This window comes from Struthio camelus, chromosome 6 (assembly GCF_040807025.1).
Source record: "Struthio camelus isolate bStrCam1 chromosome 6, bStrCam1.hap1, whole genome shotgun sequence".
Taxonomy (NCBI): Eukaryota; Metazoa; Chordata; class Aves; order Struthioniformes; family Struthionidae; genus Struthio; species Struthio camelus.
Window position 1 is genome coordinate 5236763 of NC_090947.1, and position 18017 is coordinate 5254779.

General features: G+C 47.7%; 1 protein-coding gene and 1 long non-coding RNA gene across 7 annotated transcripts in view; one reads left to right on the forward strand and one right to left on the reverse strand.

Moving 5' to 3' along the window:
• Positions 1-18017, forward strand: part of LOC138067607 (uncharacterized) — a 38623-nt gene that overhangs the window by 5784 nt on the left and 14822 nt on the right. Inside the window, exons 2-6 of the long non-coding RNA XR_011141793.1 lie at positions 7845-8053; positions 11771-13227; positions 14605-15855; positions 16852-16980; positions 17490-17907. This is a non-coding gene — a long non-coding RNA (uncharacterized lncRNA). The remainder of the gene's footprint in view (positions 1-7844; positions 8054-11770; positions 13228-14604; positions 15856-16851; positions 16981-17489; positions 17908-18017) is intronic.
• The window catches only part of VWC2L (von Willebrand factor C domain containing 2 like), a 55931-nt gene continuing 48788 nt past the window's right edge, over positions 10875-18017 (reverse strand). For 4 of the 6 annotated variants that reach the window (XR_011141792.1, XR_011141789.1, XM_068947884.1 and 1 more), the window contains one exon: positions 10875-14222. Coding sequence is in view for 2 of the 6 variants with exons in the window: in XM_068947884.1 (XP_068803985.1) it covers positions 14074-14222 (149 nt within the window). In the remaining 4 variants the exon portion in view is untranslated. The remainder of the gene's footprint in view (positions 14223-18017) is intronic. The other 2 variants (XR_011141790.1, XR_011141791.1) reach the window with 2 other exon arrangements.

An 18017-nucleotide genomic window follows, 5' to 3' on the forward strand; every position in this document is an offset into this window, starting at 1 on the left:
GGGAAATGATCCCAGTTGTATCAGAGGCTTATATGGGAATTTTATTTGTGCTATTAAAAAGCAGGGAATTCTACCTAGAAAGAGGTCCTAGCTAATTTAATAAGTATCAGAATGCCTTTGATCACATCATGACCTCTTCTACGATGAATGAGGACTGGGGAGCAAAATGGATTGAGGCAATTTGCTCCAAGTTTTCTCATGCAGCTTTGGAAAGAATAGAAACACTTGACCTCTGAGGAGAACCTGCTATCTGTGTCCTCATGGGGCTTTCTATGCGCATGACCCTAATGGGCTTCATAACCAGTTGGTTAATAATTCATATGCTTCTCAAACAGCCCAGCTTGATCATGCAATGCTTAGGTGACCCTAGAACCTATAGGGAATAAAGCACTGGGAGAACTTGAATTACAGGTTAGTCCTTTTCCCAGCCAATATATCACAGATTGAGAGCTTTATGACTTCAGAGCTTACTGTATTAATTTTATGCATGAGTGCTTTATTTTTGCCATATGAGATATATCACTGGCTTACTAGAGCAAAATATCATTAGACCTGGAAAGAGATTTGGTCACTTACACTTTGTCACCAGGGATCATTGCACATAGATTATGTAGGGCTGTACTGTGCCATTTCTCATGTGTTTATTAAGCGATTATAAATATCGAACAGCGTGCCTTCAGGGGACACTTCCGCTCTGTTATTGTAGTGGCATTTCATTTAGAAAGATGGCACACCTCTGGTGATTTGCGTGATGCCCTGGGAGGGTCTGTTGAGGGGTTTGTCTGATGAGGAGACAAGAGGTAGCCTGTTCTCCTGGTCGAAGAAGCTCTCCTCTGTCGTTCTTAGTCTCATCCAATATTGTTGTGTATTTTTTCTCTTATCCTCATGCCCACATTGAAGTGCCGCGAGCTGGTGGCTGGAGTCCAGGACAGGATCCCAAGACACCTGGATACCAGTCCTGGCTTTGCTGGAGTCCTTGACTAAATTATATCCCACTCCTTCGTGTCCTTTGGCTTTATCTCCTTCATTTTGGATGCCAATTTTGAAAACGCCATGAGCGTGACTTTTCAGAACTGCTAAGCCTTGGAGTCTTGGAGTCTTTATTGTTTCAGTGGTAATGATTATTTTATATATATGAACCTTTAAAATACAGTCATTTTCCATACAAGCCACAGGAAAAGAGCCTGTGGATGTAATGATGGCTAGAAGGCACCTGTGTCCCATCTGCTTGCATCCATGGTGCTATTTGCTCTTAGCTGTGAACTGCTAAGGTGCAGTATTCACTACAAGCTCTGAATCATAGCCAAAATGCTTCCTTGTGGCCAGCGCGCTGCAAGTATTGGTCCTGTGTTTGTGGAGGAACAAGAGGAATTTGCTTTGGCCTTAAGGCAGTGGGAGCCCTCACAGGTTGGCTCACAATATTGCTGTTAGCTTGTAGATTAGCTGCTGCTAGAGAAAAGTTGTTGGTGAAAACAGTGCATAGATGGTCAGACAGATCAGAAAAGGCAGAAACAGAAGGGTATCATGTTATAAGCCCCAGAACTGACCCTGAAAGAGTCTGGAGGCCCTGTGCTGAGTGCGATTAACTCTACAGTAACTCTCCTCGTTGCGGAGATGTTAGTGGACAGAGAAACACCTGAATGACACGGCAAGAGGCCGAAGGCTGTGCAGGAGTCCTCTCCCGAGCTCTTAGGCTCCTCTACCACAGAGATCAAGGAATGGTCCCCATCTACAGACTCAGCTTTTGATTTGCTACCGTGACATCTGGTGAGCTGACTTGGCCTTTTTGAGTCAGGTTTTCAGAAGAGCTCTGTTTCTGTTCAGTCACCACGGATGGTTTGATAGATTTTTCAGAAAGTCACTTGAAAAGCCAATTGCATGAGAGTCACTGAAGGCTGGTCCCCTTCTGGAAATGGATCCTTCTTAAGGTCCTTTCTTTGCCTGTAAAGCAGAGTCCTGCTAGGTATGTAAAGCACAGCCTGAAAATCTAGCTGTTCTTCATCTCTGTATTCCCACTTATAACTCAATAGCACTGGCCTGCCTTTGATTAAGTGGCCCAAAGAAGAAATTACTATCTGCCTCTTAAATGTTAATTATGCTTCTGTGATTCACTAATGAAAAAGACAGATGAGGAAAAAGTAGGTAAGCAATAGAGCTGCATAAATTGACAAACAAAACTGATGCAAGTCTGTAATTCTGACCTGAGGTTGAATAGTCTGTACGCAGAGAAACGGGGTAAAAATTGCTTGTGTCCAGAGACTTGGAGGAGGAATTTCCTTGTGTTACAGGATTGTATGCTTTTATTAGTTCAGTGATATGCAGTGGGACCATTTCTCTTGGAAATGGCCTTTTGGTTAACGTTTCATTTTCCTTCCCGAAGTTAGCTCCTGCTGTCAGTGATATGAAGCACTGCTCCCTGCAATTGGCTATCCCTGAACTTTATTAATACCACTTGTTGTTGTAAATGATCTTTTTTCAGGACAAGTAATAAAGCTCTTGTTTTGCAGGTAAGTATGCCCTCACCCGTTATCTCGGGATTTCCACAGAAGAGGAAGAATGAAAAATTTGTTAATAAAAAAATAATAAGAACGAAACTCATAACATGTTGCATCAATAGTTATATCATTTTTTATACCAGCTGCTTCTCTTTAGGAATTTGAGGCCACACGCTAATTTAATATAACTAAATTGGCCTATATTTTGATGTGATCTATCATACCCATATTGAATTTTCAGCCATTGTCACTTTGATATTACACAGTGCATCCCGATAGCAGTCTTTGGAAAGCTACCAAGTTCACTTCTGTGGACCTGAAAAAAGTACGCGTTTTCAGGGACAGAAAGGCGGTACAGATTAGCTGGTCTTGGATTAGCATACACTTATCACCAAATGAATATGGAGAAAACTGGATGGAGGGTCCTGTTACTCTCACCCGTAGGAATGGGTAGGAGTAAGGTGGGAACAGGTGCCACCCATAGCGTGGGGAATGAAGCTGTTCATACCAAAGCTGGGGAACTGTGGGCGATCTCTCGTGTTGCTGGTGCTGACAGTGACATTTTCCCGTGAAGCCAAAGTTTTCTCAGCACCTTCACTAGGAGCAGAGTCTGGCCCGAATGCATGCTTCCTGGAAGTGAAGCGGCTCAGCTGTTTCCCTGTTTCTTTCTCGTTTTTGTGTTTTCTGACCTATTCAGTTTCTCTTTTCTTGCTGAAACAAACACCGGAGTGCTGGCCGCTTTGTAACGGAGCCCTGCGCTGGCCTTTAAGGATAACAGAAAGGCTGTGACACCTCAACCTTTCTCTGTGCTGAGGCTTCAGCCTTGTTGCCTGTTGTCTGCCCTGGCTCGTGAATGGAAGTAATTTCCTCTTTTTTTTTTTTGTGTCTCTGTGCCTTGTGGAGGCGGAAGAATGTTTGCTGATGTATTGTAGTGCTGTGGGCGTTTCTATCTCTTCTCAGAGAGTATAATGGCAAATCCCAAGGTGAGCTGCTTGTTAGGCTATGCCTGTTTAAAAGACTTGTCTGACAAAATGACACGACTGTTAAAGACTAAGTCTGTGATGCGTCTATATTTCTCTAAATCTCCACAAGCAGAAAAATATGAAATGATGAAACAGAGGAGCCCTGCCTGAGGCTGTGATGTAACGGTCTGGGGGGAGCCCATGGAGGTTTTTTTTGTTGGGGCCACTCGTTGAAAGGCATAAGAAGTTGTGTTGACTTCGTTGGATAGAAAATCAGTTGAGCCTTCATTTAAATTTCTGCATTGATCTTAGGATCTCATTTCCTACCCAATGACTTCTTGTTTCTGCCTGAACGTGGTTTCACAGGACGATTCCTACAGTTCCGCTACAAAGCACTGCATGACAGCATATAAACGTTGGGCAATTTTAGCCTTGGAAATGACGACTTTAGTTTGAGAGCCACAGACTCAGATCCCAGAGGGATGGAGCCCAGGTTGGCACTAGTGGTTTTGGAGAGAGACAGGGCTGCAGGGCGTGCATCCGTCCCCAAACTCCAGCTAGATGTGGAACCACCTTGTATCCTCTGAGAAGCACCCAAGAGCAGCAGGCAGAAAGAAACCGTCATCTTACGGGGTTTATGTTAGCTCCGCTTTTCCTGCTTTGTCCACTAGTCACAGTTTTGCTGTTAACCGCAGACGCTGATGTTACGCAGGTAAAGCCTTCTACTTCCCTGTGACTCCTCTTGGAAACCTCGCTCGTCCCAGGCTACGCAAGTCCACCCGCGGAGAGCCATGCAGTAGTTTTTGGTGCTTATCTGAAGGCAAGCCAGCCTCACCACCAAAGGATCCAGCGAATGCCGAACTGGTCTGTGATGCCAAGGCTTTTGAAAGTGATGCTTTCTTTTTCAAGCTCATCGCCATTTGTTTCCTTTTAACGCTGGCAAGGTGGGGGGGGGGGGGGAGGGGGCAGACTTTACTCTTTGTGTAGATATACAGTTAGCCCAAGCGCACCGGACTCTGACAAGCCAGGAAAGTAACCTTGAATCCAGAGAAAGTTAGGGAAAATTTAAAGCCAGCTGCAGCTCAGATGGGTCCCTGTGCTCCCTTTTTGCTCACAGCTTCTATTCATGCCTATAAAGTACCAGAAGATATGCAATACAATGGAAAATTGCTTCTGTGGGTATCATAGCATCTTGACTGAGAAGTGCTTTAACCTTGGCCTCATGCTTCCTGCGGGGCCTGTTGTCTTTGCTGCATAAGTACTGACACTAGCAAGGAACACGTAGAATTTTTCATTTGAGTAAAATTAAAAACTGAAACCTTTACCATTCTCTCCCTTCCAGACGTGTTCTAGCTGCATTAAATTGAACTTAATGGACTGAAAAACGAGCATTTTGGCACGTATGGGAGTGGATTATTTGTGAGAGAGCAAGTTCCTCCCATTTTTATATATTTCCTTTCTCACCCCAGCCCGCCTTCCCCTGGAAACGCACCCATCCATCTGTGTGGGTGAAAGGAAAGAAGACAGTCTATTAGCACAGCATGACTCCAGAACTGCTCTGTTTCAAAACATTAAAGACAAATTTTCCTGGGAAGCCTTTTGCTGCCCCTTCAAAAACAAAAATTAACAAAGCTTTTTTTATTTAAAAAAACGAAATAACAAATACAGCCAAACTGTAGGAAGCCCAGAGAAGCTGTTAGAGCAAGGCCGAGGTTGCATCCATCAAAGCCAGCTAAGTAATGAATAGAGCAAAGATCACTGTTCCCTATTTATTAATCTGAAATGATTTTTATTAACCAAGTGCTTGATGGTGGTGTTGAGGAGAATGTGAATACTTTTCAGCAGTCCAGCTGAACAGCTAACCGGGGGTTTGTGACAGGCTCTTCTGGACCCCTGCAAGGTAGAAAACAAGGCACTGAAAGCCAGAGCGGGCTGGCCTAAGCCTGCCACGCTGGGCCCGGCTCCTGGCGTCATTCGTTGCGACGCTCTGCTTTCGCGGACTGCCCTAAAGCCTCGGCTGCCATCTCTAAAGCAAAGCAATCCCGCTTCCCTCTTCAAGTTAATTATTGTGCCTCATTTAGCTGGATGAAGCAAAGCCTAGAAAGCCCCATTTTTTGCTTGCTTGCTTGCTTAGAATTTTACTTTCCAAATTTACGTAGTTTTCCAAAACTGCGTGGTCATGTGACTTGGCTGTTTCTCAAAGCACAAAGCCAAGCCACCTCTGAAATGCCGCAGTGGATAATCCATAGGGGTAGCACGGAGGGAGAGTGGCACAGTGGTTTCACTTTGAGCTTTCATGGGTGCCTTTATAAACAGAAAAACAGCGTGAAACATTTTGTGTGTATGCAGGTGCTGTAACGATCAAAAATACCTTGACTGTGTCCTTTCTTGTACCAGATGCCTTATAATTTAAATGAGCTTCTCTAATAGTGGCATTAATTACTATTGAAGATCTGCTGTCCCACAGAAACAAGTCTAATAGCTCACTCCACCATTGCTTTTTGACCAGAGGACAATCATATGGAAAAGGGGCCCTGTGCCTGGCTGGTTGGGCCTCCACTGGGGCGAGATCCTGGGAGAGCTGACTGTCCTGAGCCCAGTGCGTGTCAGGCCATCAGCAAGCTCTCTAAATTTCAGTTAGCGCGGGTCTCTGAGCATGCACGTGGGGTCAGGCCCAGGCCCAGGCCCCAGCCCCAGGCACCCTGCATGAGCATGAAGCAGAAAGGGTACGTTGCCCCAGGAAAGGATGCCCTGAAACTGTTGCCTAATGTCTCCACCCTCCACCTTCTTCTAAGGCATGCCAAGTGCCCAGAAAACATCAACTGGCAACTCCCCTAGACGTGAATGACATTAGTAAGTGACCCAGGGTCGGGGGAGTCAGGTTGGTTGCAAGGTGTGAACTCTTGGAGGAGAAGTTATGCCCGTTTCTTGCAGCATGGCTATCAATAACTGGCTGCCTGCCCGAAAGCTGAGGTCATCTGTGCAAATGGGTGCGGCTGTCACATGTCTACCTGGACTCAGCAGGAGGACACCAGCCAGTGCTGGTGGGCACCCTGTCTAGCTGTGCTGGTAGACTGCACCATCCCGAGGGAGCCTGACTTAGCTCTCTTACAGTGATGGGTCTTTCCTTCTAATTTCCCGGCACGTAATAGCCGTGGGGTGGGGAGGGACTTGCTCATCTTGTGTCCAGAAGCATGCTAAATCTTCATAATAAATAATTTATGCAACAAATTGTTTATCCCACACCTTTGGCTGGTGGCTGGCTATGCAAATAAAGCACAGTGAGGCCCCAGATTATATTTTGGTACATTTTAGCGTGGATCCCTTGGCTTCTTCAGGGTCTTTGTGTGTTATGTACTCACAGGGTACTGGTGCTGGCCTGCCTGCTACCCAGTTCACTGACTTTTGAAGGCATGAGTACCCTGCATGCCCATAGACAGAGGAAGGGGAATTGCCAACATGGGCAACTCAGTGACTAAGGGCAATTATTACCCTTTATTAAGATAATATGCGCAGAGGGGAGGGTCTGTATATCCAAGGTACTTAATTTCTGTGGGTTGCTGCTGGAAGAAATGCTAACCATCTTCTCTGTACCCTTCTGCTATTTATTCTGTCCCCAATCTGTGGCCGTGGTAGCTACAAAGTCTCCAAGGCAGAGTCAGCTTGTGGCTACATGCCTTGGAGGATGGATAGAGTCCATGTCTTCCTATAAAGACCACCCCCCCCCCCCAAGAACTTGGAAGCTCTCCATCACCTTAATATATGAGCTGGAATATATATTTTCCCAGTGTGGATATGGAATTATATGTCACCATGTCATGTTTGGCATGTTCTAGTACATGACAGTCACTGCAGACAGTGGCACTCAGGGTTATCTGGCTGCCCTAAGATCTGGCTGCAGGAAGAGTGCATCCGAGCAGGGGACCACGCTGGTATCTTCTGAGAGCGAAAGTGGTGCCCCTTTTGGATGCTGAAATTAGTCACGATGAAAAACAGAATCCCCCCCTCCCCCCAAAATCATTTCTGAAAATGTAGGATGTATATCTGTGAACCATGAAGGTAAGATATATATATAGATATATATATATATATGTATATTTATAAAATATGCAGATACAAACACTTCCTTTCAATTTGCAATTGGTCTATTCCTTTGTGTTTTAAAAGTTACTGCTCTACGCTACGTTACAAAGGAAGGTCAATTTTTGATGAATTTTTCATTTTTTTATATTGACTCACTGCTGCAAAAACGTAATTTTGCTATGTAAAAGGCATTTATTCACCGTATATTCTTCTTTTCCCTTTAGCAACCATGAGAGAGAAACACACTATTGCTTGCGGTATGCTGAGGAGCTGAGGGTTTACTCTTTGGCTTTGTGTTTTCCAGAGTACTGGCTGAAGAGCTATTGCTGCAGTGGCTCCTGCCTCCCTGCTGACGGGGATGGCAGCTGATCCATGAGAAGGTCATGTCAAATGGGACTTGACTCATTATTTGACACCGAAGCCCTTATAGGCCCCTGACTCAGGAGCACTGCTGATCAGCGTCCCGGGTACCACGTGGAGCTGGATGGGCGGGATGGCAGGGCGGAGAGTGCCGTAAGTCCGTTTTTTTCCAGCCTTACCCTCTTTTTGAGTGTCTCCTGCAGGCTGTTGAGGGGAGAATGAAATGTGCCTGCTGTCTGCAGGTGATACAGAGCCATGGGTGAGGAATAATTGCGTATTTGAACTCACCTGCTTCACGTTGGGGAGTAAGAAACGGCATCACATTGCAATGTGAATTAGGGAGAACCCCCCCCGACCTCCAGGAAGAAGCACTGCCTTTCTGGATCTGGCTGCGTTCCTCTCTCTTTCTTCCCATCTCCTGCTCCGTCTGGGCCAGTTCTCCAGTTTCTCAGCAGCCATGGTCTCCCCGGCACTGCTTCCCTCTCAGTTTTGCCCAGGGGACATATTTCCATTTTTCCATCTCTGCTTTTCTGTGAAATTGTATTTCTTATACTGACGTTGTCTCCTATAAGATATCCACCCTCTGGCCTGCTCCGTTTCAAGAGCTGTTGGCTCCCTTTTCAGTTGAGGTCTCAGAGGTTGCGCCATGCCCGTTCCTCACCTCCCTCACGCAACACTCTTGATCCTCTCTGTCCCTCCCTTGTCTTTCCATCCCATCAACTCCACCTCCCACTACTTTCTGCTCTACCAAGTCCCTTCCTCTTCTCTCTGCCTCTCACTATCTTCCCTCAGCCTTGTCTGCCGCCTCCTCTCCTCCATCGCCCACAAATGCCTCTTGTGTTTTGCCCATTTAATCCCTCTCTCTTGACCTGGGACAATCTAGAGCCATCATGCGGTTGTCATCCATTCATTCATTCATATGTCGGTTCGTAGACTCCAACACCAGCTTAGTCTCAGAAGGCCTTAAAAAGGACCACACGTGGTTTTGGAGATGTGCCACCTGCTGTAAGGATACCCCATATCCTGTGCCCTGTCAAATGCACGTAGCTGTGAGCACAACTTCTGCTGAAATCGGCCGTCTCCCTGAGTGTCAGCTTGGGGGATGGGGAAGGACGGTGCCTGCGGAGGAGGCTGTGCTCCTCCATCTAATAACATATGTATCAGACACTTTTCCCTTGAGACAGCAGCCTCTGGAAGCCCCAGACGAACCTTTCAACAAGATTAAAGAGATGGTATTAATTGCTATCGATCATGGGTCAACAAATTAAATTGCATCTGCAACTGCATCTCTGAAAGGTCTAAATGAGAAGAGTAGTTAATGGGTCTGGCTGGCCCAGCGCTGTGATTAATTAAAGGGAGAAATGAACTAAAAATGCAAAAAAAAAAGCCCCAAACAAACAAACAAACAAAAAGGAAGAAGATTGAGATGAGGCGGAAACTCTTTGGAAATACACAGGTTCAGAGAAAAATATCTCTCTCAGAGAGAGCTCAATGGAGCTGCAATGCTAGAGGCACGCTGCCTGGCCTGAGACGGGAGGCTGGGGGCAGCATTTCAGCCGCGCTCAGGGGGATTGATTTTATCAGGCGCTTGCTTGAACTGGGATGGGACTCAGTGGCTGGGGAGGAAGGCGGGCCGGGCTCCCGCCGTGCAACGGCTGCGTGGTGCACGCGGATCCTCCCTGCGTGCCGGGGCCCACACCGATCCCGTGGCCCCGCCGGACGCGGAGACCGCGACTGTGCGGTGAGGCTCGCTGTGCTCCCCACGTCTGCCTGACCTCGGTGAGCAGCGTGGCCACCGAGCAGATGTAAAATGCTTTAGCTGATTGGGAACATCGATGTTCTCGATGCTGATTGCACGTCTGCCCTGCTGCTGTTTGGGGACAGCGGGTGCAGGCACAGTATTTTACCAGCAGCTCCAAAGTGTACGACGTCGGTGACACTGCTGCCTGCTAATTCCCACTCGGGACAGGAGGGAGGTGCAGCCAGTATGTTTTCTCCACGTCCATGGGCACAGACACTTCGCGCTAATCAAAGCTACTTAAGGGACTTAGGAACTTCTGTGTGCTCGTTACTGCTCTCTGCTGGCCCCGGGCTCATTTCACCCAAAGTCATGCTACAGCTTCCAAATTGCCCCGTGACCACCTGACCTTTCCTGTGCCAACCCCAGCAGTGAGCTGCTCCAGGCCGTGGCTGAAGATGCTCAGTGCTAGGAGAAACCCGTCCCTGCTGTGTTTTTGGGCACATCTGACGTAGGGAGGTGCAGTGCACAAATGCAAGGACTCGCTTGTTGCCCAGCATCTTTCCATCAACATTTGCGAGCAATAAGGAGCTGGGACACAGTGACACAGGGAAGCTAATGCTGACCAAGCAAGGATGGCTTTCTCTGCCCTGTGCATCAGATGACTAGGTGCATGTCAATGAAATAATCATGTGGAGGGAGGAGTTATTTTTCATGGTGTGGGCAAAGAAACCCCGAAGTCTCATTCCTCTGGCAAGGGAGGGGGAGACAAAAGTTTTCAGGCCTGGTGATGATGCGTGCTCAGGGCAACCACGTATCAGGTAACGGCATGAAGAAACCTCAGGTCTTCAGAGCCTGGTGGACAGCCCTGACCGTGCCGTGGGACTTGCAGACCTTTCTCTGGTGTTGCATGACGTTTTCTCTCTAGTTCACTCTCTGCGAGCGGTCCTAGGGAAGTTCCCCTGTGATTAGCTTTTCTTGTTTGGCTTTCAGACTCAGTAGTCTGAAAAGATGGGGAAAAAAAAAGAGGGGGGGGGAATAAAAGAAAAGCATTCCCATGTTGCTTAGCAAGCTATCTGCCTCACCATAGATACAGAGCAAAAATAAAAGGCTCTTCCTGCTCCTATGCCGCCTGGCAGCTAGCATGGCAAAGCAACCCGTTGGAAGCGGTGGGTAAGATCCTACAAGGTGGGAATGAGAGCATCGCCTCTTGGAAAAAAATTAAGTAGCACAGTGTGGAAGTGTAGATGATATTTAATTAATAATGAAGAAAATAAGAATATGTAGCACGTATAGTGCTGTACTTGTTCCAAGCACTGTACAAACACTAACTGCAGTAATTAAGCTGTAATTAATTAGAGCAACTACTAATCAGTGTAAATAATGATGCAGCTGGAGGTACCAAATGGCGTTTGTGAGCTGAAAGCAAATTTCCATGTTCATGAAATGGCATCAAATATAAAATGGCACCAAAACAGGCAAAAAGCCTATAGAGTTTAAAGGAAAAGCCTCAAAATTGTGGCGGTCAGTGACTGTGACTCATTGCTCCTTTGGAAGGTAATGGCGAAAGGGGCTGAGAAGGGAATCCCGGTTTGGCACATACCTTGCAACGCATAAAAACGGGGGGGACATAAAGGATGCTGGGACATAGCTGAAATCAGTGCCGCTTCAGTAGTGCTGGTGAAGCTCTGCTGATTTACAGCAGCTGAGGACCTCGCTGGCCAACCTAGCCTGTTGGTAGCTCAAGGACTTCGGCAAAGCGCTCGCTAGCCCCCCCCCCCCCCCCCGAACACCCGTGGTTGGCGCGAGGCAAGGATGCGATGAGGGATTATGAATGACCTTGGGGGGATAGGAGCGCGGGAGAGTAAAATACACCACAAATATATAATTTTAGTTGTTGCTGGTTCATACACTTTATATTTAACAAAATAATTTTTTAATAATATATTCTTTTACACATCAAATATTGTTTCTAGAACCCCCCCCCCCTTTTTTTACAGTATAGTTTGTTTTCTCACTAGTTTCAGGCACACTATTGTTTAAAGATTTTGCAACTGGATAGTCATTGACAGGCAACAGCTTACAAATAAATATGACGATGACTTATTGAATGGTATCTGTTAAAATTGCAGGAGGCAAATTCTCAGCAGAAGTAAACCCATCGGGAGCTCACTGGTTCTCCTACCTCCGCTAAGAAACTGGGCCTCCGGGAAAAACAAAAAGTGGGGAAGAAATAAGAATATAAAGGCAACAGTGTGCATAAACTGAATGCGCTGATTTACATCAGATTAGGAAACTGTAAGGAGACTTTGCTGTCGCCGCCGTTAAGGGCAGGCGTCGGACCGAGGCCTGAACAAAACAATCCCCATCATCCTAATGAGAATAATGGAAAAGCAATAAATAAAGCATGAGCAGTGATTTGAAAGACTCCTGCGGTCACCTGGACAGAGTAGGGTGGTGAAGCAGTGCAGGCTTTTCTCTCACAGTATCGGTTCGAAGCCGTGGCCCGAGAAACCAGGAGGTGTCGATGCCAAACAGCCACGCGAGGAAACCGCTTGCAGAGCAACCAGGGAAGGCAAAACAGTGCAAACCTGCGGCTCACCAACACCGCAAGGCCCCCTCCTTGTGGCAGGTCTGTCACTACCTTCTGCAGAGACCTTTCCTGTGCCCTCTTGGGTTTCTTCTTTTTATTCCCAGGAATATAGATGTGCACGGACACCTGGAGGGCCCAGGCGGCTCCCTCTGGCTGCACGGGGAAGGCCTCCGTGTTGCACACGGGTGGCTACCTCGGAGCGATTTGCTCCCTATGCAATAGCCGATCTTGCTGCCTGTGGCACAGCGCTGCTCCAAGGATGCCAGGGCAAATGCAAACTTTATAATTTGGCCCTCCGAGAAAAGTTTTCGGGCACGTGTAGGGAAGGCCGGCCGGGCCGGTTTAGCGGGGCTGACGTGCTTGTGGAGGTCCAGCAATGTCCCCTGCAATGCACTGGACGCGCGCGACTGCACGTGGTGGGGTCAGTCCCAGAGCCCCCACGGGTGTTACTCATCTCCTGGGCATGGGGGCAAAGCCGTGTCTTGCCGGGTACAGTGGCGCGGCGACACGACATTTCATTTCGCAACGAGATTTCCATGCACCAGAGGTGGGTACGGAAACCTCCTGAGGGGCTGTGGACAGAGGTGGGTTTTGACTTTTTTTTTTTTTTCTTTCTTCATATGTGGCAGCCAAGTCCCACTGTCACTAAAGTCAATGGAAACACGTTGCCGTTGGCTTCAGCAAGGGCAGGTTTGGCACCGCGCCTGCTGGCCGCAGCGCAGCAAGAGGCAAAGGCAGACTCGCATGGCGAACACTGGATAATTCAGGTAAAAATGCCAGCGCTCTGGAGGCAGAGGAGATGTGGGGCAGAAGCTCAGATGGGACCTACTTACCTTGACGCCACCGCTTGCACCCAAGAGGCATCATGCAGCAAGACGTGCTAACGCACAGCCTGAGCCAGCAAAACTACAGCCCGTATGAGCTCGGCCCGCTAAATCGTCGAGACTGAAATTGGCCCAAAATAAAGAGCTGGAGAGAAATGCGGCACTTTTTAAGGTAAGAAGTCGTTCTCTTGGGGGGGGGGGTGTCTTTCAGATAATTTTGGCTTGCCCGGTCCTGGCTGCTGCACCTGCCTGCCCGCGTGGCCTGGCATTGGCTCTCGGTCTCATCGAAGTCACGGTGAGTGTGTAGGTGGCTTCAACTTTATTGTCCCCACTCAGTGGGGAAAGTATAACACAGATACGGCTTGCTCCTTGGCTGTCCAGTCACATACCCGTGCATCTCGCTCAGTCCTTCCGCAGGTTACATTCCAGCTGTGATTTGTAATCCCTTCTCCCCTTTTAATTTCTACATCCCTCTTGTCCTCAGTCGCCCTCCCTCCCCTTATTTTTTAGCCTCAGTAGACACTATAAAAAATAACTAATTGCTTCACTCATACCTGTATTGCCCCGATGAGCCCAGCTGAGGAAGAGGCTTTAAAAAAAAAAAAATCACAACAGCGAAAGAGTGAAATAAATAAAAATTGCAAAATGCAGTCCACGTTGCCGGAAGTGAGAACAGTGAATTCACTGGCGTCTTGGAGGCATCACCAGCTAAAAGAGCTTGCCCGGGTTTTTCTTTTTTTCCGGCCTCCCTCGCAACTCCAAAAAAAAAAAACCTGATCACCGACTCCCTACCAAGCACTGATAATTACAAAAGCAGAGTAGATATCGAGAGACGAGAGACCATATACATATTAGGTGAAGCAAGAGAAAAGAGCGTGAGTGCGAAAGAGAGTGGGCTTCTCCCGTTAGTAAAAAACCATCTCTGCTTGCGTGGCCCCCTCGAAGGTTTTGCTGGTGACCCCCGTCGCCGCCGGCAGGAGGTGGCCCGAAGCCGTCGTCGCGGTGGCCGGCGGGGCCGCTACAGGGCCTGCTTGCCCTGGCACTCGCGCTTGGAGCACTGCGCCGGCTTCCACCAGTCCCCGTTGTGGCAGTGGCAGATGTTGCAGTCGTCCACCTTCACTTCGATGCCGGCCGGGATGATGGTGGTGCCAGCGAAGCAGTTGGGACCTGGAAACACACAGAAAAGAAATAAATACTCTAGCTATATCTAATCTATATCCATATCCATATCTACATCTATCTATCTACATATATTTAAGTGGGAGGTGTGGGCATGCTACAGGTGTCTGACGTGTCTCACTTTACTGATATGACCCGCCGATAGCAGTCACGCTCTGCCTGCCCCAGCCCAGCACCCTTGCTCTGCTCCAGCTGAAACGCTGGCACGGGCAATAAAAGTTAAAAATAGCTTTGCAATTTCTTTCCTCCTTCTTTTTCTCTCCCCACCACACACCCCAGTACAAATGGGATCAGATGCCCCATCATGGGGCAAGAGGATACTGCTTTTGATAATCACTTGCCTACTAATTTAGTATTGCCTTCTCGTAAGGTTTGGCTGCAAGAAGGACAAGACCACACGGAAAATCATCAGGACACAGACAGGGCTTTGCTGCTCGAAATTGGTGAGTCTCCATGGATGCGTGTGGCCAGTAACCAGTTTATGCCCCTTGGACCGTGGCAGTCACAAGCTGTGCCCAAACTCCCGGTAATCCCGGGGATGCCCACCAGCTGGGGGCTGCTAACCGTGGACGATTCACAGCATCAAATTAACAAAAATAATTCATCTCCCGAATAAGCTTTCTGATAGATCTGATTTTAGGAGGGGAATTCCTTCAATCTGCTCATTATTGGTAGTTTTTTTGGTTTATTATAAAATACCAAAGCTGAGTAGCAAGTCAGCAAGAATTGTATTTTTCCCATCTTTGTAAAAGGTCTGCAAATACCCATTGCCCAGCTGTTTCTCTACAAACCTGCTCCTCCTCCCCGCTTACTCTTGCATTAGTTAATGCCATGAATTAATGTCAGAGACAACAGCATATGGAAAAAAATCAGGGCGGCTGCACTCACGGCATCAAGGACACAAGAAGATATTTGAGCATCTCGTGGCTCACGTACTGCTCCAAAACATCACTCCTTGTCCAGCCACATTTTTAAATCTACTCCTCTACTGCACGAGGTGCACTGGAAAGATGAGAGCCTGTACAAACACGCCATTTCAGGCAAGTCATCAGTGCTGAAAATAAGACAGTTTGAAAGGGGAAGCAGGGCTTTTTCACACCTGCATTTCTACCCTGGAGAAGTTAGTTACATGTCTGTGCACGTGCTCCTGCAACCAGGCGTGCGCTAGCCCATGCGCATACAGCAGTCACGGGGGCTCCCCCGCCGGTGCAGCCACCCTGACACACGGTCGGCAGGGCTGAGCCTTTCCTCTGAGGGAGTTTCCTCCAGGACATGGTAGGTGAAACAGTTTGCTTTAAGCTTTTTCGTTTAAGCTCGACCTGGGCCATTTCCAGTGCTACGCTGACTTGCAGCGCCGTGTTTTGCACCGACCCACCAGCCCGCGATAGCCTCTCCCCATAGCTAAAGCTTTTATAGGAACCACCGGGGCACCGGAAGGCTGGAAATAAGCTGAGCTGATGACAGCCAACGTGACGCCAGAATCCCATATTTTGCAGTCTCAGAAAATGATTCATCTCATCTCGCGAATTACTGGTGCTAATCCTGACTTTATGAGCGTGCTTCTCAGGACCATACGTCTCATCTCAACTGGTCTGACAATGCTGGGCTCAAATGGCTGTAGGTAAGTTAGGCTGCTACCAAGCCAGATGGGTGGTGTTGCTTGAATATTGTTCAAGTGACCTTCCCCTTTAATAAATGCCTCCATAAATTCAGATCAGCTTTACAGCAGCCCCTATTAATAAAAACACAACAGAAGTACCTGGGCAAGATGCTTCTGACGACTGCTGTACCAGAATTTGGCACTGCTAGATACATCCATGTGCCATCGAGCTGTGATTTTGTTCCACAGGCTCATTTTGGGAACCGCCCCCCCCCAAAAAAGTTACAGAAAAAGTTACCGAAAAGCCAAACTGTATGTATATACACATGCCAGACTATATATCTATGTGTGCGAGCATGTGTGTGTTGAAAATGCCTTTTGCAGAGGTCGGGGAAGGTCCTGGAGCACACTGGCTTGCTATCGCCATCCAGCATAGGGCTGTCTCCATACCAGGTGCTGCAGGTTGACAGCAGCAGTTTGTGCATCTAAATCCCGAGCTTTTTTTCCACTGAGACATCTCTAAAGCTGAAGTTCAGGCTCCGATACATTTTTCCAGGCCGTGCAAGACTTTTGCTTACCCGGTGGGGTCCTCAAGGCTAAACGTGGAGAGGTTGGTGATAACTACCACGACGTCAAGTATATTTTATTATTTTCAAGACCTCTGTTTTGCATGCTAGCGCATCTGCTCATACATCACTTGGTATTCACAAAGTGATCCCACTTTTCCCTGCAGTTGCCCTTCCTTATTTGAATTCAAAGAGGGATGGGAGGACCAAAAAAAAAAAAAACCAAAAAAAAACCCCAAACCCTTTTTGGTCATTAGCTGGGGATTTTTGCAATCGCTGTGGATTTTGCTCCTGCCCTTGCCCCTTTGGAAATCTCTAGCAAATGATCTTTGCTGCAGCTTCTCCCTGCAACCAGCATCTCATGGAAAAGCATATTCCCATTCAGAAAGGCTGTGAACTCATTTGCGATATTTCTCTGGCAACCTCTTGAAATTGTCATCTCTTCCGACAGCTTATAGGTCTCCGTGTTGGCTGTGCCGTGCTGCTGCCTGCGCTATTCATAACAGATTTTAATTCTCTGCCTCATGAAGTCTGATGGATGCTGTTGTGTTTTGACATGCCGAACAGGCTTTTCCATCAGGTAGACTCATTTTCTGCTGTTAAAAGTCTGGGGTCAAATGCAATGGAAATGCCAATAATTGTAGCTGGCTGTATTTAAAGTTGAAGTAAGTGCCTGTACCTCTTAAATAGGATGAGCTGATCGCCTGCCAGCGTCAAAGCAGGGGATGGGCAGACTCCAGCCAGCCTGCTCTGCACTCCCGGAGAGAAACCCTTTTCATTAAAATTTAAACAAAAAAGCTTCCTCTGGAGATCAGGGTGGCAAGGAAAGGGGAAGATGATTGTTTTCTCTATTGTCGCCCTCTGGCTGCCTGTTAATCATCTTATTTGAGAATCCAATACTGCCTCGACACCCACACACGTTTTTCAGCCAGAGCCTTCTCCTGGCACTTAACTATAGAAGATTTATAGCCCTGCGAGCCAATTAAGCTCAGATGAAAGCGCAAGGGAGCGCTGGGAAGCGGCCCTTCTTTGCCCCTTCCTGCTCCTGCCCATGTCTCTTAGCCCTCTTGGGCCCTTCTTCTTCCCTAGGAAGCTCGTTTGGGAGGAAAAAAAAAATCATTAAACAGCCCTCAGAGATGCCTCTATCCACGGGATGGAAAGAGAAGGGAGATGTATCAGAAAGCAGCTGTGCAAGGAGGGACGTCATGAAAGAGGAGCCAGACAAAGGGGACGTCCTAAAAGCACCGCACGTGCCTTTGAGGTCCGTGCTGGAGAGGTGGTCATGCATTTTGGGGAAGGAATGAGCAGATCTGCCTGCTCTTTGGGCAGAGTCCACAACCGCGGTGTCCCTGCCCCGGCCAAGGACCAGGGCAGCTCTGCAAAATGGGAACTCAACACTAACAACCTGCACTGCTCATCTCCGGCACCTGTTGATGTAGCAAGGACCTGGCGAGGACCTCTCGTCTGACAGAAAATCCTTGGGATGCTGCCATTCCTCTCAAAAGAGGTGGGCAAAGGACAATTTTTTAAAAAATTCAGCTTTTTTGGTTAAAATCACAGGAATGGAAGGCTGGGAGGAACGTCAAGAGATGACCAAGCCCAGCCATTTCGGAGGCA